Raw genomic sequence first — 21,861 nt, 5'->3', positions numbered from 1 at the left:
CTTTTCCCCTGCCTCAGACATTCCTCTCTACCATTTACATGCACATATACATTCATATATATATATTCACTGCGGTCTTTTTGGGCCATTGAAAATGCACTTTGGTCTATTCTAATTTATGCGGGCTAAAGGTGGTTCAAATGTTTGCTCGAATGATGCATTTAATTTCGAGTTTCAGGCCTTAAATTGTGTCTTAATTTTAGAGTGAGTGTTTGAAGCACCTGTAAACAGGCCGTCGATGGGGTGTAAAATATATAAATAAATAAAATGATTAGCGCCATGTGATAAACTTGTTATTTAGTGATTGGTTCAAAGTGAAATGTGCTGTATTTGTATTAATTTTGTCTTATTTAAATCGCTTTTTATGATGACTTAATATATTAAAGACAAGGCATCATAGGAATATATTTTCTCTTGAATTCAACGACATTTAATTTGGTCCGTATAAAAAATAGAATAAGTAATTCTACTCTCTCCAATTTACTGAACTATTTGTATGGAAAAGTTTGCCAATCAACCGATTGAATAAAACATTTTGCACTTGAAATTACCAATTGGTTTCCCTTCAATTCAGCCAAAACTCAATTTGCGCACATAACAATGACGCAAAAGCTGTTAAAATAAAATATGTACATATGTTTTGCAGAAAAAAAACCAACGCCAAATAAAAACCAATTCAAAAAATTAAGCGAAAAGCTCTACACACTGTATAGTAAGAAGCCAACCTTCAATCGAAATGCATGTCACATGCAATGAAATGTCGTAAGAAGTCACGTTCACAGCTATACAGAAGTTGCCGGTAATCGAACTTAGCGCAATCCCTGAGATACAAACTAGCGGGCAAGTTGATCGAAAATTGGTGGCTGCCAACGGAACTTCAGTCTGCGAATGGAATTTTAGACTCTAGACTTATCTCAATTTCCCATATGGCCTGTAAAATCAAGCAATTACTTTTTTTGGCCTCCCTTCGCCGCGTAAAGAAAGCTTAAAATTTAAATTTCTATTATACAGTCATGACAACAGCAGAAGTTCATCCAACCGTGGGGGGATTATAGAAAATTTGGTGAGTGCGGGGATTGGCTGGGAAATAGAAGGCACTGAACCAGAAGAAAAGCCAAATTCTTATAGAATTTACCATATATTTGAACTAAAATGAAATGCTTAAATTTACAAACTTCTTTCATAGGAATCACTTATATAGATTAATAAAATTATGCAATATGCTGATGAAGAATTATCTATTTAGATAAATAATTAAAATTATTAATCCCACATAAATACCCTTTAAAATCATATTATGCTATTTCAAGCTTTATATTTAAATCACATACCGATCTGAAAGTACATTTAGATTCCACTTGAAAGTACTATCCCACCCATTTGCGTGTTCAGCCGAACGGAACGCTTGCCCCTTAATTTTCCAGCCAATGCGTTACGTATTGTGGGTCCATACATATTTGTATTTGTATATGTGTACATACGTGCTGCTCCTCTCATTTGGAGACTGATAAGAGGTAGAAACTATTGCGTGGCTTATCAATTTCGTGGCCATATACGCGTAATAGAGTTCCTTCACCTCGTCCAAGTTGAGCCCGACCCACATGGTCGGAAAACAAATAAATATTTGCTCAATGGCGCTATAGTTAGTGCCACATTGGTGTGTGCACTCCGATGCGTGGCTGGTGCTGTCTGTTGACCCACAATAAATGAGGGATCGGATCGGATCGAGGCACTGGCACTCATATGGCGGCACAAGCCAAACGGGCTACCAATAATAAACAAACCGCGAGAAGTTGAGGGGCAGTCTACTTCCCAATACCCACTCCCCATCGACTTCGGTTCGCTGTGTTTACATATATAATTTTTGTTTTCATTGCATTCGATGCGGGTCACGCTTTGCCAGAATAATACCAATATGCCATAAAGAATTATTCGAAAAAAGATTACAATGAGATAGATTGTCACAGGGCAAGATACCAAAGGGGTGAATTACAAATAAATCCTAATTAAGTAAATAAAAATGAGCTAAAGGGAAGTTTTAGTTGCCTAATTATTTGTTTTATGCTGATATAACAATAATTTAACTGATATAACAACTAATTTAAAAGGCAGTACAAAACTCCACAGCAATAATCTTTGAATAGCGCCACAAATTTTAAAAATGAGCCTAAAATAGCCATTTTAATTCAATCGTGTATTTTTCGATTTCTGCCCAATAACTTTATTGCTCATAAATTTGTCTATCGTAGACACCGCTCCCCAAATTGCGAACTTCACTTGATATTCCACGCCCAAATAACTGGCTTTCAACGAACTGTCAATAAATCAACGAAATTGTTCAACAAACTTTTCACACTCCATGTAGCAACTTTCGTATAGCATTTAAAAAAAGCATTTCAACACACAATGGAGCTGCCGAAAGAATAATGCCATAATCTAACTTTATATCATGACAGGTGGTGAGGGGAAACAAAAATCGAGAAATCGAGTAACAGACAAATCGACCGGCAATCGATATTTTTTTTACTTTTTTTGCTTAACGGCATCAAACAATTTAGCTCGGCTCCTCTCGATTTACATATCGCGACGGGGCTCACAAACAAAAGGCTATAAAATATCAATTTATTGCTTTATAATTGAAGGCAATAAATGTTTGTAAGAGCAGCCTTGCAGCTTTGTGGGCGTTTGCGGGTGTCAACCGAAAGGTGGGCGGGGCTTGTGGTGCCAGACGAGCAGAGAAAGACAAACTGTAATGACATCAGTACGTCATTCAGACAGTTGATCCATTGAACGCAATTCCATTGAATTGAATTCGAGTCAGCACACAATATTTCTGTTTTGCTTGCTTTTTCAATTTGCAATAAATTTGCCTCGAAACTTAACTACATAGATATAGAAAATAATGGGGGAAAAAACCTAAAACAAAAATCGACAAAAAATGTGAATTGCAAATTTTGTTGATTGTTTTGTACTCCAAGGTTATTGCCGGCTGCCTTTTGTCATAAATATTAGAAATAAATTGTATGCTTTTATTGATTTGACTTTGCTGAGTTGTATAATAGTTGTCAATATAATTATGCGAAATTTCAAAAAGTGCAAATAAGCAGATAATTAGAAAACACAGTTTCATGAGAAACGCAGAAACGCAATAATTTTTATTATTATATAGAGTCATCTCTTTCCAGTAATCAAAATTTCATTTAACTCTTCACAACTTGAGCCATATTATTTCCCCTTCATAAAGTCGAAACAAAAGTTTTTTAAACTTTTCACAAAGAAAAGTAATAAATATCATTTGACTTTTAGTTGCTTTATGTTTTTCCAATGAATTTAGTTGAATTGTTTTGGTTCCCATTGAAAAAAGTGCGAACAGTCAATAAAAAAACAAAAAATGAATCTAGCTTTGGCAAGCCGATGCTTAAATACCCTTGCAGTATTAATATATTTAAAAATAAAAGAATAATTTATGATCAAAAGGGTATAGTATATATGGTAGTATATATTTATATTTTTTATGGTCCTGAATGCCTCATTTACTGCAAGCTTCTTACTGCAATGAGTATACCTCCTTGTAAGGGTATAACAAGCCTCAACAATAACAACAGTAGCAGTAGAGAAGACTTTGGGTTAGCCAGCTACGAAAGAGTTTTTCCGGGGAAAACAATTTGCAAACAACTTTGGCAAAACACAAACAGCACACAAAACGATGCTGCCTAATAACAGACACTGGACCAACTGTTGGTCGGTGGATTGGGATTATGGATGAGATGGAATGGTCATCAGCACATATTCAGAAATACACTTCCGGGTAAACAAAAAAAAGAAATGCTAAAACTGCACTTCCAATTTGAAGTCGATGGGGGGACTCCAAAGAAATTGCAGTAATTGACACTGAAAATGTGGCTGCCGTTGGGAGCTGGCAAATGTTGATAGCTACGATGAAGCTGCTGTGCAAGGCTGATGATGCAGCAGTTATCTATGTGGCAAGGCAAAATATACGTAATTGCCACAGAACAGGGGCGCACAAAAAAGGGGTTAGCAAAGAAATTAAACAAATATCTTACCAAAATATCTATTATTATTATTTTGAATGTACAGACATTTGTTTATTTTGCATTGACATATATTCAAGGTTAGTTATAAGTTATATCAAGGATGCTACCACATTCACCTTGAACATCACATTTTATAAAGTTGTTAGTTAGAAAGTATATCTTTAAGTAGTCCATTTCCACTGCATACTCTTAGACATTTGAGCAGGTAATCTATTGTATTTTTGTGTCATTAATATGAATCTTATAGTTTAATTTATTATGCATTTAATTTAGGAATTTCCATTTATGATACGCCTCTGTCATCTCAGCATAGGCATTTTCAAATGTAGCAGTTCAATTTGCTTTGGCCCAGCCCCGACACTTGAGAGAGTGTGTAGTTAATGAATGCAAAGAGTGTAAGGCTCAATTAATGAAATTTCATTTAATTACCAGCGGGTGGCAGTCGAAATTGGTTAGTGCGGGGGACAAGTTGCCCCTTGGAGAATAGTTCCCAGGGAATTCGCCATCTCTGTTGAATGACTGGCGGCAATCGTACGTGCGGCATTGCGCCAAGGACCATTCGAAGTAGGCTCAGTTTTGCTAGGTCCTGCGCCTTGGTGCCCATTTTACAGTTGGCCTCATTTGTGGGTCACATGCAACAGTTTGCCCCAACTGGTTGAGCGGCAGCATCGTGACTTGCGCCACATCGATCAATACTGTGTGCTGCGTTTGTGCCGCTCGGCAATTAGTCTTCGGGGAGGAGGCTCCACTGGCTCCTCTAGCTGTCCTTCATTTATATGGCAATTAAATTCCGCATTGAAAGCGGGTGCGGCTATGTCTTGAGTGCGCCTCCTTGTGTCTTTGCCGCAGGCCTGCTATTCCTATTTGCCACACTGAATCAGAGGAGATGAGTTATGTCCTCCAAAATGGGATGTCCCTGTTTGTGCGAGAGTGTTTCTCTTTGAATTGGTAATGAGATGTTTAAGTTGGCAATTGAAGTTGCTAGCAGTTGAATATAAACAGGACTGGTTTACCCAATAAATTATATAAGTCAGGATAATGGTAGCTATAAATTAAAAGTTACATTTAGATACAATTTACAAGATACATAACGCAAAAGGTATTTGCTATAGATACAGATTAGATTCAAGACACTTGATAAATTATTTTGGGACCACTTACCTATTTTTATGAACTTGAAGCTCGCTGCCTAGTGGGTTACACATGTGTAGCAAGTTGTAATTAGCTTAAGTCGCCACACACTTTGAGTTTTGCCTCATCACCGCGTCGAAAACCGATTAGAACAAGTTAATTACAGTAATCTGCTCGGAAAGTTGTTCAGAGCGTGACATAGTTGAGCTTTCTGTGCATTCCGTGAGTTGTCTACTTTTCCAAAGGCCACTTACCCTGTCAATTTGCATATGTGTAATGTGGAAAAAGCCAGTCAAATCAAGTCCAGCATTGCAGTAATTACTCACCGCCGAAAAGAACAAAAATCGATCACTAATTACACGCAAGCCGCTGCCAATTCATATAATTGTGTCTGCCCAAGTCGGCCCATCAATCAGAGATTTCTTGCAAGGAGCGATGCAAATCGCTTTCGACCAGAATGCTCTGCGGTTTCGCACAAAACTGACAAATGACGCACACAAGAAGGTGGTATATCATAGTCATGCACGTGGAGAAATACCTATTTATTTGATGAAATTAATATTAAATTATATTATAATTCCTATAAAAATTAAAATCACTCATTGAAGGAGTTATGGAACGTAATTGCAAGATATCTGCGCTGAAGGGTAAATCAAGAATAGCCTCAAGATTCTTTTCTGTGTACTCCGCACTTAAATGCCGACTGACTCTCGACTCTCAGCGATCGAGTTGGAAAACTGCAAGCGACGTCTCCGCTAATTGATTTTGAGCGAGTGATTTGGCACGTTTGGCTGCAGTTCATTAGCAAAGTTGGACTGCTGCACTGAGTTGCGTTTTTTGGGTTGGGCCCTTGCGATAGACAAGACTCGAGTCTGAATACCGACTTGGCGTTCCAAAGACTCTTTTGGGTTGGGTCTGGCGATACCGCTGGCAATGGCGACGGCGATGGCCTACAATCTGGCACTGAAGCCGGCCGACTTGGCTCGAGGTTAACTAAAGAAAGTTGGCAACTATTTTGGCACTAATGGATCTAACCATTTCTCCGCATTTTTTTCTATATTTTTTTCGCGCTCCAGATGAAAGACAGCACATACAGAAGAAAACATTCACAAAATGGATCAATTCACATCTCATCGATACCCAGTGCACACCAGTGAAGGATTTGTTCTTGGACCTGCGGGACGGACATCGATTGCTGGCCCTGCTGAGCACGCTGACTCAAACCAACCTGGTCAGTATATAACTCTAGTGATTAATGGTTAAGGAAGTGGTGGAGTGAGTGTTTTGGCGATCTAAGTATAGCTAAAATCCATTTTCATCATATTGTAAAATATATAGATATTTGAATGTACATTTTGATCCGTCTCAGCTTTTGCCAGTTCATAATCATGAGTTGCCCTCCTTTTAATCCCTTTAGAAACCCGAAAAGGGTCGGATGCGGGTGCACCACATCAACAATCTGAACAAGGTGATTACCGAGATCCAGCAGCATGGTGTCAAGTTGGTGAACATCTCCAGCGATGACATAGTGGGTGGCAATGCCAAGTTGACCCTAGGCCTCATTTGGCTTATAGCGCTGGAGTTCAATGGCCAGCATCTAGTCAAGAGTCATTCGAGCAACGGGGTGGAGAAGTCCCTATTGGCCTGGGCACGTCAGTATACGGAAGCTCATGGCCTGCAGCTGAATGATTTCTCCAGTTCGTGGTCCGATGGAAGAGCCTTCCTCATGATCCTGGATGCTCATGTGGAGGAGCTGAATCTACAGGCGGCTTTGCAGCAACATGCACTGAAAAGACTGCATTTGGCTTTTGACTTAGCACATAGGCACTTTAAGATTGAAAAGCTGCTGGATGCCGAGGATGTGCACACCCACAAGCCAGATAACAAGTCAATACAGATGTATGTGATGTGCCTTTACCACGCCATGGAATCAATGAGGACAAGGCAGCAGGAGCAGGAGCAGGATGAGGGACAGGATCAGGATCCGGGAAGAGTGCCCTGCACCAGCATCACAGACTTGGATGAGGTGCCACTGGACAATGACCAAACCAGTTTGGGGCTTTATACTTCAGACAGTGCTGGTAGCATGGAGCAGAGATCTTCAGGGGAGCTGAAGACCCTTTCCATGCGTCCCTTGAGTACGGCAACCAATGCAAGTGTGGAGATCAGTGGCTATCAGTCAGCTCTCGAGGCAGTACTCACCCTCCTACTGGAAGATGAACAGCTGCTCTCACAGAACTTGCCGGATCCGCAGGATTTTCAGACTGCCAAGCTGCAGTTTCACGAAAATGAAAGCTTCATGCTGAAGCTCACCGAACATCAGGAGTATGTGGGAGAAGCTCTGGAGGAGGGTAGCAACCTCATCAACGAATCCCAGAAGGCTGGAGCTGGTTTGAGTCAGGAGGATCAAAACGAAGTGAGGCAACAAATGGTGTTGCTCAACGAACGTTGGGAAACCTTGAGATTGCGAGCATTAGATGTTCAAGCCAAAATCCTAATGAGACTGGCCGAGTTTCAGAAGCAAAAACTCGAACAGCTTCGTCAGTTTCTGACCAGTGTCGAAGATCGTATATCCCATATGAGTGATATAGGACCTACCATAGAAGAAGCGGAAAAGCAAATTTTGGAAGCCCAAAAACTGAAAGCAGATCTAAGTGAGCAGCAGGAATTGGTGGATAGTCTGAGCAGCATGGTGGTCATTGTAAACGATACCTCAGGCAACTTTAATGATCTAGAAGATCGCTTGAGTGCCTTGGGGGAGAGATGGTCGCATGTGGTGAAGTGGAGTGATCTGCGAAAAGAGAAACTACAGCAGTATAAATGTATCTCCAGATGGCTGGATGCCCGCGAGCAGGATCTCAAGCTCATGGAGAGTCGCGATGTCACAGATGTGGGCGGCATTACCCAGCGTATCAATGAGCTAAACTATTGTGCCAAGGATCTGTTGGAACTGCAGAGATATCTGATAGATCTGCGACAAATGGTGGCTGCCACATTGCAGGATGGTGATGACAAGGGCGAACGGGTGCTCATCCAATTAGAGAGTTACGAAGATCGTTTAGATGCCTTAAAGCAGATTGTTGAAGTACAAACAGTGCGAATCGAAACGAAGGGCTTTAACTTTGGACGAGATCGAGCTAGCTATGATGACAGCAGGGTGGTGCGTCCAGAAGGATGGTTGGACTACCAGATGATCATTCGCTTCGGTGAAGACGATTCTCAGGAAGACGATGACGAGCATGATTTGGCCAGCAAGAAGCGAAAGCTTAGAAACGCTGACAATTTCAATGCTCTCGAGAATAACATCATGGAGCACTTTGGCTATGTCCAGGAAGTGGAGCAAAAGCTACAGCAGTTGCAGAGGCAAAGTCTTCGGCAACAGTGTGAATTACTCAAGGAACTTCAGGCGGAAAACAGTCGACGCTGCGGTACTTTACCCGAACTTAAGAAACTCTACGAAGTCTGTGAGCTGGAGGATCCGTCGAGGAACCTGCTCCTGGAGGAAACACACATCAAGCAGCTGGAGCAACGATATGCGAACTTGTCTCAAAAACTATCAAGCCAACAGAGCGAAAGCCGTACGCTGTTGGCCAAGGAAAAGTATTACAATAGTCTGACAGGATTTAAATTAGTTTTAGCTGATTCCAGAGATTGGTATAAGCAACACGCTGGCTCAGCCAGTGGCAACGAACTAGAACAGCGTTTGAGCCACATGGAATCCCTGTCATCGGAGATTTCAGAGGCCAAGACAGCCACCGAGGAGCTGGATGATAATCTAATAGAATGGAAGCAGGACTTCGGTCTGTTCTACGACAGTTGGCATGACATGAAGCAGGCTCTGCAGGCCCTAATTCAACAGAGAGGCGGCGAAAGTCTTTCCAGGCAGTTGAAACAAGTCCAAGATTTTGTAACCAAAGTGTCTAATCAAAAGGTTCGCGTTTCCAATCTGGAAGTCATGCAGAAGCAACAGCATTTGCTGAACCAATTGGTAGACGAAATGGAGTCCCTTCGGCTAACCTATGATAATATACCGAAACACCTGATTGGCGAAGAACTACAAACCACGTGGAACCGACTTCCCGAACAGCTAAATGAGCGCGTAATTAAGCAAACCACAGCTATAGAAAACCTAAACCACTTTGCTGCGGAGTATAATGCCATTATAGCCATGCTGCGAAGTGCAGCCGATTCCAAGTTGAATGGAAGTGATGGTGGTAGCAGTCAAGATCTCCGAAAACTGGAGATCGATGTGATAAGCGCTCGAAATTTCAGCGAAATTCTGATCAAGGAGGCGGAGCCAGCCCAAAAGGAGTCGCTACAATCGCAGATTAGGGCTCTCAATACGTTGTACGATCAAGTGGAACAGGTTCATCGGGAGAAGAAGCAACAGCAGACGGTCCTGCAATCCCAGATTGATCTCATCCAGCTGAGGCTCAAGGAAACCGATCAGTGGTTAACTGATCTGGAGAGTAATACACCCAAATCGGGAATTAGCGATATAGTAAACTCCAACGAGTTGTTCCAGAGCAAGAGTCGCTTTCAGACTCTTAAAGAAACCTGCGAAAGGGAAACCACACAGTTCAGGGATCTCAACGAACGTGGTGGTGAGCTGCTCCTCCAAATGGATGAGCTTCAGGACCAGGACAGGGAGTCCCGATACGGATCGCTAGCAAAGCAATTCACACGCATCAATGCCAGATGGACGGAGGTCACCGAGCTGGTTTATGCGAAGACAGCTCTTCTCGAGCATATATCAACGCAGCTGGGGGAGTTCAAGAAGTTCATGGTTAGCGAGACGGGTTACCTGGACAAGTTGGAAAACAAGATACGCAACACACCAGAGAATGCAGCCGACGCAGAGGAGATCATGGAGGAGCTTGATGTAAGTTTGTCGACACACTCACTTTTATCATTTTCCATTCAAAATCCCATTAATTACCTTTTCCCTCAGGATCTGGAGAACGTTCTGCGCTCGCACTCTGAGGAATGGCTGGACAAGATTCAGGAAATTGGCAACGAGCTAATTGACAACGAATTCATGGCCGACTCCATACGACGCGACATTGATGAAACCGTCCAGCGGTGGACACACCTCCAGCAGCAGGCCAAGAAGCGAACCGAGCTCCTGGAGCAAAAGGTCAGCGAGGCGGAGCAGTCCGAGAAGTGCATCGTGCAGTTCGAAAAGTGGCTGACCCGTGTGGACGACATACTCAGCGATTATCTGGAGAACGATGTGACCCTTGCAGATCAGCCGGAGGATTTCCAGGTAGGTTCTCAATAGCATGAGTAGCCTTTTGAGCATTTATTGAAATTTGTAATTCATGAATAGCGCTTGGCACGCGAGTTTGTGGCCAATGAGAAAAACTTTACGGAGATCAGCGAACTTATTGACGAGCACACGAGGAACGGCAAGGTGGGAGCTGCCAATCGCCTCCAGGAGCAGCTTAACCTGATGGAGGTGCGGTTCAAGTACTGCCAGGCCAAGCTGAGCAAGTGTACCGCACCCCAACCTGCCTACGAATCGCATTTGAATAGGGCCTATGCGGATCTTCGAAACGTGGAGCGATCCACACAGGTACTAGATGTCGCATCCGCCGGACCCAACACGGTTCAGGCTCAATACCAAAACTGTCTGGTAGGTACAATATATTCTTAAGGATAGTTAAAAAAAAAAAGCAAACATTTATTCATGATAATGCTATTTAATAGCATTAAATTGGCTAAAATAAATTAAACCAAATATTTTTGTAGCTTTTCACAAAACTTTCTTCATTCTTTCACAATTCCCAGCAAATTTATCGCACTCTGTCGGAGATAAAGGCGGAAATCGAGAGAACTATTAAAACCGGTCGCAGGGTTTGCGAGGACAGGTACACAAAATCGCCGAAACAACTTAGTCAGCGGATTGATGCGCTGAAGCACCTGTACAATGCCCTCGGAGAGAATGTGACCCAGTCAAAGGCGTTACTGGAAAGCCTGCTCAGATTAGCGAGGCAATTAGAGGAGTGTTTCGATTCGGCGGACAGCCTAATCCGGCGCTTTGAGTCGCCGCAAGAGGTCCATGACAGGAACTCCATACTCCTGGAGTTCGAGGATGTGCTGCGAAGGTGCGAGGACCACTATAATGAGTATAGCAAATCCTGCGACCAGAGCTGTATGGTGGAAACCCGTCAGAGGATCGATGGCTTGAAGGCCACGTACCACAAGTTGACCAGTGCGGACATAATCAAGCGGCTCACCGAGATGAAGGCCACCCTGCAGAACCTGGACAACATTTCACTGGAGACTTTAAAGTACGAATCAAGCTAAAGTATTAGGCATTAGAAACTACGTTTTTCAAATTAATCTCTAGCTAAATGAATCTATCAGGCAGTGTATCCGAATTTGATTACTAAATTCGTTTATTCTTATTGAGTTAGGTGATTCTCTATCGTTTAATATCCCAACTAGATTTATATGTAGGTGAGGAAGCTTAATGCTACATTAACTTAATTAAGACTTCTCATGTTCAGGATGCTGTAAACCCCTAATCTACTTCTTCACTTAGTAATTGTAATCCTTTGCAGGGCAATGGAGCACGACCTGAAGGAGATAAATGTGCCCTCGAATCCGGAAATTGAGAAATTGCAGCAGCAAGTAATTGCAATTGTCGTGGTGAGTCGGAGCAAGCAAACCAATCGTCTTAATTACGCAAAAGCTTCCTTTCCGCTTTCCACAATGTCCTTGCCACCTGTACATAATATATGGTCCATCCTTTCCTCTTTCTGTGCTTGTTATCGGGTTTCAGTTTTTTGCTTACACTCGTTTTTTTGTCTTTATTTGCTTACCTCACATTTCGCTTTTACATCGGAGTCGCCTCACACTTCCCATTCCATTGAGGCTGCTTCTACTCGAACACCTTTTGACCCGGCTCGAAGCAAATGGAATTGGGTTTCAATTTTCCTCTACTTTTACTCCTTCTGTTTCACATCATCGATTCTACATCATTTGATTTATCAGAATGTACAGCTTGATTTATTGTGGGATGATTTAAAACTTAAATCGTACTCAACAGCCAGACGAATTGGAACTGGAGATAGATTTCTTGAAATAAAGATTTATTAAACATACATATCGTGCCATTTACTTTTTAGAGTAACCATGTTTCTCTACTACTATTTTGAACCATTAAATCAAAATTAATAGTATAATTTTTAAATTCTAGTTGACCACAAACTAATCCATTTTATATTAAAACCAATCAGAAATCAACACATCCCACAACCAATTGCTTCTGCTTATAATGCGCTTCTACCATTCTTAATTTAGTCAACCCATTATTCTTTTTATTTTGCCAGTTTCATAAACCATTAAATAATCTTTCCACCTCAAGCTAATCCAGAACCAACAACATTTACCCGTACTGGTAAATGCCAAACCATCAAATCTACCACATCACCCCAGCTAGAGATAATAAACCATTATTATAAATATTGAATAAAACCAGAAATCACCGTATCACTAGAGCTCTACGGGGTCTAACTTTGGTGTCATTTTCACGCTTCCAATTTTAATGTGTAGAGTTTTATACTTGATTCCCCTCTAATTGTTGTTGTGGCGTTCGATTGGTTGTGGCTGCGTCAAATGTCCAAACCATCCCAAAAACAACATAAAAAAGTAATCCTTCCAATCCACCGCTCACCACCACCACCAAAAACAAAAAAAATATATATAAAAATCCACCAATTACCACCGCTCACCACCAACCAACCAACGCTAATAAATAAGTGGCCACTGCTTTTTTAATGGAGAATATGTATCTAAATGTAAAAAATACCTATATACCAGGCTTCATGGGCTTTCAGAAATGCATTTGTTTAGTTTTGAGAGTCTACAGAGCTTTGTAATTTACACCAAACTATGCATTTGTTGTGCAGGATGTGCTGAAAACCCGTTTCAATGAAGCCACAACGCTTGCCGCTCGAAATACGAGCTCTCCCGAAAATGACGACACGGAAATAGTTGTGGTCAGCGATACAGTGCGTCAACGACGTGCCAGGACACCCCAATCGGGGGAATCGCCATCATCCGCCCACACCAGTTCCTCGGAGTCGCCAACGAAGGGTGTGGAGAATACTCCGGTTGCGGTTGGCGACCAAGTCCTGCCGGATCTCCTTCCACCACAAACATTCCGGCTGGCCGAGTCCAGTACCCTGTTCTCGCAGATTTCCCTTAATCCCGAGAAGGTATCGAACACTCCACCACCCAAACCAGCGAAAACTAAGCGAAAGGCCCCAAGTTCTCCAGCCCAAGTTGTGGAGATCAAGGTGAAGAACATCCAAAACGATAAAATGTCTGTGCAGAATATTGATCTGGAACCACAGCAGGGTGAAATCGTGGACACCGTCAATATCCTGGAGAGTGTGGAACCATTTGTACCCGAATATGTAGAGACCGTACAGATTGTAGATCTCTCCGAGGACTCGGATTCATCGGTTAGAGTTGACAGTCAGGGCAATGAGGTGCGACGATCGAAGAGCAAGCACTCTTTGAACGAGACTCCACTGCCCAAGGTTTCGGATAACGATGAAGATTCGGCGGGACAAGAGGAGGACCTTCTGCGTCCCTCGGCTGAGAATACAAGCACTCCGTTCCTGAGGGTGGAAAAACGCCGCATTTCCTTCGATGAGAAACGCAAGCGAGTAGCTAATGAGCGCGATATCCTGCGCGATTCCGAAGAGGAGGAACCCAAAACACCGGATACTCCACGGGCAGCGCAAGTCTCCAAGCCAAAGCGCTGGCGCCAACTGCAGCCAGAAATGGATGCTCTGGAACCCGAATCACCCGGTCGCGATAGTTTCTATAGTCCCGACAAAGAATCCGGTTTCGATGCTGAGCCTCTCGTGTTTTCCGACGATGAAGATATACCGCGTTTCTCGCTGGAAATGACACCAACCATTGACTCCGATAGTGATACGGTAATTTGGTTGAAAGGCCTGGCAAATCAACTTCCCGGAGTGTTTTAAAGAATCAATACTAACTCGAGAAATATTATTCTTAATTATCCACACAGAGTCGCATTGAGACGCCCTCTACCAAAAAGCCCAATCCTTTCCTGAGCAAGGTCCTGGAATCGATGCCTTCTCCGGTGGATGACTCAAATGTAACGCTCAAAAGCCCGCTCAGCGAACAGCCCCAGAATCTGGATGATCGTGTGCGGGAGTTCGACAAGCAGGCCAAGCAGATGATCTACAAGTTGAAGCTTACGAAGGCCAAGATTGAACAGTGTCACGAAAGCGAAGCGTAAGATTTATTATGATTTATTTGTCTTAGAAGATTGACTCTATTAATCAATTTAATATTCGAAATGTAGGGAAAGTCTTTTAAAACAGCCATTAAAAAGCCTTTTAAATTTTACTCATGTTCACTTTTGTTCTAAAATACCAAGTATTATCATAATTTTGGTCAGCTGGTCACTCTGAAAATTACACATGTACTTATTTTACGATGTACGTTGTTGACAACTTGTTATTGTTTGTATTAGTATTACGAATAGCTAATTATCATAAGGATGAGAAAACGAAAAACCGTAAAATATATAAATATGGCACAACTAGGCTCAAAATGTACATATGATATCTTAAACAAGTGACATTCGATTGAATAATTACAGAGAGGACCTGCGGCTCCTGATAGCTCCCGATGCAGCCACCTTGATATCCCAAGGCGACTCTTTGGTTCTGGAAACCCATGGTAGACAGGGCAGCATATCCCGCCTGGTGATGCGCACCCAAATAATTTTGAGGGAACAATTCCGAGAAGTGCAGCAAGCAAGGTAAGGCACCATTCAAAGTCATCTGAAGTTTTCATTTCCTCATTAAGCTCAATTTCCATAGATCCAAGACCTCGGGAAGCGGGGCACCAGCTCCTCCACTGGACAGCGTGAACATCGAGGAGCTGGTCACCAAGGGACTGCGTCGCATCAACGTTCTCATAGAAAAGACCGTCGATCTAAAGTCGAGCAGTGATCTTGAGAAGCGCATGGAGGATATCAACGTAAGTTTACATGGTCATCATGCCAATATACACTGTAAATTACCTGTGCAAACTACAATTAAATCACTTTTATTTAATCGCTGCAATTAGTCATGCACGTGGACATTGTGAAGACAGCGTCACATCTTTCGACGATAGATGCTCGTCTCTTGCCGCAAGTTAATTGCCCTCTTGAGAATTTCGATGCACACATCTATAAATCTATAGGCAGTGGCCACCATAGCTAAATGGGTCCATTAGAAGCCCCAAAAATAAACACGACTGACACAGTTACACATCTGCATGCAGTTGGGCGGTGGAGCAGATTCGTAGTATTTAGTGGGTCAGAAGAGAGATCGTGGAGTAAGAGAAATTTAAAGAGTTCTTTTCCTGAGCTGCTGCTCATTTTGTTGAGGATGCTGTCTGTTCTGAAGGGTTGCACGATATGATGGTTGTCATGTTCTATTAAATTATGAACATGTTCCTTTAAACGTTATGATGTATTTAAACATGAAATGTTTTAATGACAAGTGTCATTTTGTATAGGACTTGAATGCATTTTGTTTTTAAAATTTTAAGCACAGTATATGTATTCAAAATGGGGAATATAAATAACTTGCTTAAGAAAAGTTAGTCTAGGTTTAAAGACGAGGTTGAGAAGGTTTGAGAAGGTTCCATTTCGAATACGTGCCCATTCATACAAAAAGAGAAATATATACAACTTTTTGCTACCAGCTACGCAGCTTATAATAAATGTAACATTTTCAACAAGTTCCATCCCTAGGCAACAGAGTCATTAATCACTGCAATCATTTGTTGTTTATTTTTATATGTATTATTTATTCAGTTTTTTGTTTGATTTTATGGCACCAGCGAGCACGGCGACAAACGCCAGCGTTTCAAAAAAAGCGAAAAATGAAATCAAAAATAGAAAAAGATTTTGTATTTTCAGAGAGGGGAAGAGACAGACAGAGCGAAGCGTTTTGGGGCCGGAAAAAAGATTGAAAATGGGAAAAAATTTATTTCGAAGAGGCGCAAACATGTAAATTCGTCTCTTTGCCGGCGAGATGAGGCCTTTGTTTTTATTTTTGCCCATTTTTTTGTTTGCGCCTCTTCAGTAGCGAACCATCTCGTTTGGGAAGCGGTTGCAGAGCTTTAAAATCTTTTCAAATTTTCCGATGTGTTTGCGGGCGCTTCTTTGTTGACCCAGTGATTGATTGTAAATTTTGCGGAAATTTCAGTTTGGCGCGAAGGGAAATTTCGACAGCAAAAACCGGATCGTCTGCAACAGTTTGCATCGCGCTGCATTCACGACCCACAAATGCAATTTTGTTGGTTGACAAACGCCGTCAAAGAGGTGGTAGGGTTTTCCGCCCACCTGCGTCCCGCCCAACCTCGACCAGCTTCATTTGTTCCTTACCCTGAGAGAGTGAAAGAGAGTCCCTGCATGATTGCAGCTGAAATTGAATTCCAATCGCCGTTGGCTGCTCCTCTCCCAGGCGGTGGCCATTTTGCTCGCCCGTGTATGTGTTTGTTCAGCTTCCGTTTCCGCTTCGAACTGCCATTTATTTTTCAGTTGCCGCAGCTCAAGAGTATCGAATGCATTTAATACCTGCTTTATTATGCTCTTGCTCGACGCTTAAAGTCGATTTCATTTTCACTCGATATGCAGTAATGCAATCGAATTTAATTTTTAAAATTTCCTGAGCATCACACTTTCATTTCAAATAGCTATTTCCCGTCATTCTATTTCTTTAAATTAAAACCATTATAATGTGTACAAATGAGAGCTTTTAATTTTGTTGACTATTTGATTGACGTGATATCTGCATTTAATTCGAAATAATTAAATATAGAATATAATTTGCTGACATTAAGCTTAACTACATCTGTGTATCCTGGCACTTTTAATAGGACAGATTAAAGATATTCACGAACAATGGCATAATGTCATATAGTGAACTATAGCATATTCGTCTCACTAAAGGGAAATGCAGATGCAATCAATTCGCTGTTAAATATCTTTTAATATTAAAACTCACTTTCTTTTGTATTTTTACATTACATCTCCCCATTTTGATTGCAGGAGCGGCACGACGATTTGCAGGTGATTGTCAGCGCCATTGGCAAGAACGCCCAGATGCCGAAGGTCACGCCCCTCATGATGAACGAAATTGAAAAGGTTTGCCCACACACACTTTTCGCTAGCCATTGAAAACCCTTACGTTGAGCATGCCTTGCCATTTTGCAGACGAAAAACAATTTGATAGCTCATGCGGATTCCATTGAGCTCTCGTTGACGGAACTAAGAAATGGCCCCCGAATTTCCAATGGCAAGGAGCGCCCAGATGCATCCAGTGCGTCCACCATGAGCTGTCGTTCCGGTAAGCCTGCCCACTCAATTGTTTGAAATAGTTCCTTTTATTCTGGAAGCTTAGAGAGATCGAATCCCAACCTAGCTCAATGGTAACGTTCGTAATGTTCTTGTTGATTGTCGGCAAGTTGAATTGGCTTCAATTGTTTGGTTTACGCTCGAGTTGACTGCTTAAATGTAGACAAGCTGTCAAAGTGGACTTGGTCTAGTGGATAAACTTTGGGGTGAGCACTTTTCGAGTGTGTTCATCCTGCCAGAAGGCATTTATTTGAATGCTGTCAGCACAGGACATTAATCAAATTATCTTTCAATTATTTACTTTGCAAAAGAGAGGACATTTAAACGTATATTAAATAGTTATTAGTTATTGCTTTAAATATGTAATTTAAAATAATTTGAAAAGATAGCAGTGCATTGCATTTATTTTAAAATTATTAATTATTAAATGTAAGCATTGAAGCACATACGTATGCTAGCTTTCCATTGTTTATGCAAATTACATAAAAATTCCTATATTTAGTTTCCTGTTTTTTTTTTTTCAAACCAAAATTAATTGATATGATTTGTGGTTTTATTACTGCACACAAACGTTCACATAATTGAAATTTAATAACATTTTTTACTGGCTAAATAATTTGCACATTGGCCAACAAAAACAAAACCAAAACTCTTGAAACAGCACGTACAAGTTTTTGTTTCATTGTAATTCTATTCGGCGTATGTGCACTTTCATTTGAACTATGTGTTGATTTACATTTAGCGTTTAAAAATTTTTATGTGCAATTTAAAAAGAAAAATTTCGTAAGCTACAATGCATTTTGGTGCAAGTTACACTCGTCTCCATACATGTTTAATAACTAAAAATACAAAGGACATCGATGTTTCCCGATGTTTTTCCTACACCATTTCCGTTTTTTGTTTATGTTTTTATAGGAAAAGGGCAGCCAGATACCAAATGTGCCATGTCAATGGCACTTTTGACATTTTATGTGCATGTTTTCGGTGTTGACTTACCCAGTGGGAGGTGGGTGCCATGCCATGTTCCCCATGTTGTAGACCCCTTTCCTAGATTCCATAACAGATGCAGACATATGTTGTTGAATACATATTTGGCATGCCAGCTACTTGGGGCTTTGTGGCAGAAGTTAAGAAGAAGGAATTATTTAGTTAAACTTTCGCTTTGTTTAAATAGTTTTTTTTTATATTTCAATTATATTATATAGATTCCATTAATGATAATCCTTTTTGAGAAGTTGACCACAATTTACATAAAATAAAATCCAAATTGTTGAATATATTCAGATACCACATCGAAGTCTCGTACCTCTAACCAGCAGGAGTGCTGTAGGTGAAGAAATCTCTCATCCTTTGGCAATCCTGCTAGCTAAGCTACAAGAAATCCCTCGCGTGACCAGTGATCATATAATCCATAAAGGGATCAATTCATCTGTGTCGATATACGGGCCATATTTCTGGTCATGGTAACCTGATCGTTTGATATCTTGACCAGGCCCTGCGATCGCATATACCTCTCCATCTCTAAACTAGCTTTCTTTGCGTAGCGCTTACTTTTGTCGTCAACCTCCTGGTTCGCATTTGGGGCCGCCATCATTATATCGCTCATTTTCCGGCCGTATTTTGCAATGGTGTACTCCCCCTCCTGGGAAATCTTGCGTCGCTCTGCGAAACTTAGCTGCGGCTCCTGGAATTCCTCGCAAATCGAGCACATCGTGTCTTCGCAGTCGGTATAGGTTAACCGCGGGCTCACACCCTCACCGACCAGTTCTTCATCTGGCGGTGCTCCGGGGCGGTGCATAAACTCCGATTCTCGACTTTCCTCGGGCGTTGCCAGCAGGACCTTCCTCTTCGTCTTTAACCCCTTCGGTTTCACCAGGCTTGGCATTGAATGTTCGCTCATATCGGTTGTTTTCCATAACATTTCGTTTATGTCTGTCAGCCGCCGGCCCAGTACCTTGGGATTTAAGGCCACGCCTTTTTTTGGATGCGGAGTGCCAACGGCAACTATATCCTTCATACTCCTAGTCAGCGACGGGCGACGAAATACGGCGACCGATGGCTAAAAAAAAGTGCAATTGGCTTGAAAGAAATTCGTAAATAATTATAAACAATACTCCTTAAATGTTTTGTTTAAAATTATATTTTGTTTGAAATCATGCAAACATTACCTTAGATTTTGGCAGGGTTTTCCACCTATGAGAGCTCCCATCGCTGATACTTGGACTTCCGTCTTCCGGTCTTTCCGGCCTTTCCGGTCTTTCCGGTCTTTCCGGCCTTTCCGGGCGTGAATGGTTTCGATTATCAGAACCAGTACGCATTATGAGACGAGCCTTTAGTAAACTGGCATCAACTCCTTGCTGCGCGCGAGGATATGGAGTCGACGACTTATTAGAGGACTTCATTAGCCCATAGTCCCTGGAAGCGATGGGTAAGGGCTCCACGGATTGGAATTTTAGCTTTGGTATCCTCATGAAAACAGAAAGTTCCCGATCAACCAGATTCAGCGAGTTGTGTGGCCTCCTAGTCCCACTCCCATATTCTTCCCTGAACGAATCTTTCTTTGAATTTCGCATCGCGTTTGTGTTTTTTGTTGTTTATGAATTTTTTTATGAATTGTTTTCTTTTTCAACTGTTTTTCTTTTTATTTTTTGAGTGTATGGTTTTTTTCTAGCTAAACATGACAAATATCTAAATGATAATTAGATGTGTTTCTTCTAATTTGTACCTTTTTTAATTGAATGACTACAGTTTTAAAGTCATGTATGTACAGCTCGACAAAAGCTGGCTGCTACCAAACTAATTTGGTGTGTTGCATTGCCTATAGATGTCGCTCAAAATGATGTATTTACCTAATGTAGACAACTTTGTTCATAGGCTCGTTCATATATCTTATCACCAACAATTTAAAATTAAAAAAGGGGACGAAACTAATTTGCTTTATACGTGATATGGATTATATCTCAAGTTAAACGTTTATGTAATGTTGGGCTAAGAAAGTAATTCTACAATAATTTAACTTATGTTTAAGCTTTGAAGGATGTCATTTTGGAAATTTTCGCTTTGTTCAAGCTTTTTATGATTCCTCATGAGCTTTTGGAAGCTTTATTCGATTTAACCGTTTTAATCAGCTGTTGAGCACAAAGAAGGAAACATTTGAAAATAAATCGTTCAGCGGCAAGGAAGTAAAAACTCTAAGGTGGAAGTGATACTTATAATGCAATACGACAGAAAATAATAATAAATTTTAAAACCTGAGTGTAAACTATCCCATTTAAAATTTAAAAAAAATATATAAAATATATATTACAAATGATCAAAATAAATTAAAATGTAACGTCGCACAATTTAAATAGAAAAACTCCAAATAATGGAATGGAATCAAATCTAGAAATATTTGTGAGATATAAATAAATAATAAATAATCAAGGTGCTGAATCGGATTACTTATAGGTAAATACCAAAACAGCGATAAACATTTCCCAAAATATAAGTAACAAATTAAAGCCCATCAAGGTCATCCATCACTTAAATTGAAAACTTTAAAACGACTTTTCTTTCCGCTAAGATGTCACTGTGTCTGTCTTAAAGACCTTTTCGGACTTTCCCCGACTGAAGAAAAAAGGAAGACGCTCCTCAGTTGAGTGACAACTGAAGGGGAGAATGGGAAGGAGCCCAGAATTTCACGCTTTCTTTGGCTTTTAATGAATTATGACATTTTCTGGTAGAGCCCGTTTACTTTTAACGATAGAAGTCGGGCGCGTGGAAGTAAGAAAAATGGAGGGAATGTTATCAGCTCTTTTCATTTTCTGTGTATTTTATTTTTTTTTATTCTTTATATGATATTTTCTACCACTTTGCACCTGTCCTGTGAATGGCACAGTACAAAGCAAAAGGGGTTTGTGTATATGGAGCCTACCTGAAACATTCATCAGAATGAGTGAAAAGAAATTTTACACTTAACGTGTTTCACTGCTACTTCAACGTGTTTTCCGACCATGTGTGTGGTTGTCAGCCATGTTATTATTGCTTTCTGGTTTCCTTTTTTTATATGCACAGAAAAAAATAATTCAATAAATGAACATTCGATGATACGTTCAAGGTTTCTTTGGAAAAGAATGCAATGTTTCTGATTGTCATGAAATCATTTAATAATTTTGATTTTAGCCCATTTTTGAGATTATTCGGGATATAGCTAACAAGGCTAAGTCTTTTTCTAAATGTTAAATATATCGAATAAGTGTGTCATATTGAATATTTTTCTCAGTGCAT

General features: G+C 40.9%; 2 protein-coding genes across 6 annotated transcripts in view; one reads left to right on the top strand and one right to left on the bottom strand.

Moving 5' to 3' along the window:
* LOC117142830 (dystrophin) overlaps positions 1-21,861 on the top strand; it is a 134,194-nt gene that overhangs the window by 9,874 nt on the left and 102,459 nt on the right. For all 4 annotated transcript variants that reach the window (XR_004459576.1, XR_004459575.1, XM_033307055.1 and 1 more), the window contains 12 exons: positions 6,263-6,417; positions 6,604-10,068; positions 10,138-10,452; positions 10,516-10,821; positions 10,977-11,479; positions 11,753-11,840; positions 13,103-14,143; positions 14,239-14,468; positions 14,839-15,000; positions 15,062-15,221; positions 17,287-17,382; positions 17,452-17,584. Coding sequence is in view for 2 of the 4 variants with exons in the window: in XM_033307055.1 (XP_033162946.1) it covers positions 6,263-6,417; positions 6,604-10,068; positions 10,138-10,452; positions 10,516-10,821; positions 10,977-11,479; positions 11,753-11,840; positions 13,103-14,143; positions 14,239-14,468; positions 14,839-15,000; positions 15,062-15,221; positions 17,287-17,382; positions 17,452-17,584 (6,654 nt within the window). In the remaining 2 variants the exon portion in view is untranslated. The remainder of the gene's footprint in view (positions 1-6,262; positions 6,418-6,603; positions 10,069-10,137; positions 10,453-10,515; positions 10,822-10,976; positions 11,480-11,752; positions 11,841-13,102; positions 14,144-14,238; positions 14,469-14,838; positions 15,001-15,061; positions 15,222-17,286; positions 17,383-17,451; positions 17,585-21,861) is intronic.
* On the bottom strand, positions 18,780-20,249 carry LOC117142831. Of its 2 annotated transcripts, none has more exons than XM_033307062.1 (2): positions 19,761-19,843; positions 18,780-19,671 (listed from the first exon to the last, which is right to left on the bottom strand). In XM_033307062.1, exon 2 carries the CDS (start codon positions 19,607-19,609, stop codon positions 19,013-19,015), a length of 597 nt encoding a protein of 198 aa, XP_033162953.1. In that variant the 5' UTR covers positions 19,610-19,671; positions 19,761-19,843; the 3' UTR covers positions 18,780-19,012. The 2 variants fall into 2 exon arrangements, with proteins under 2 accessions (XP_033162953.1, XP_033162952.1); XM_033307061.1 differs by having other exon boundaries at positions 18,781-19,651; positions 19,761-20,249.

Source organism: Drosophila mauritiana, chromosome 3R (genome assembly GCF_004382145.1).
Source record: "Drosophila mauritiana strain mau12 chromosome 3R, ASM438214v1, whole genome shotgun sequence".
NCBI lineage: Eukaryota > Metazoa > Arthropoda > Insecta > Diptera > Drosophilidae > Drosophila > Drosophila mauritiana.
This window is presented reverse-complemented; position numbering and strand designations above follow the sequence as displayed.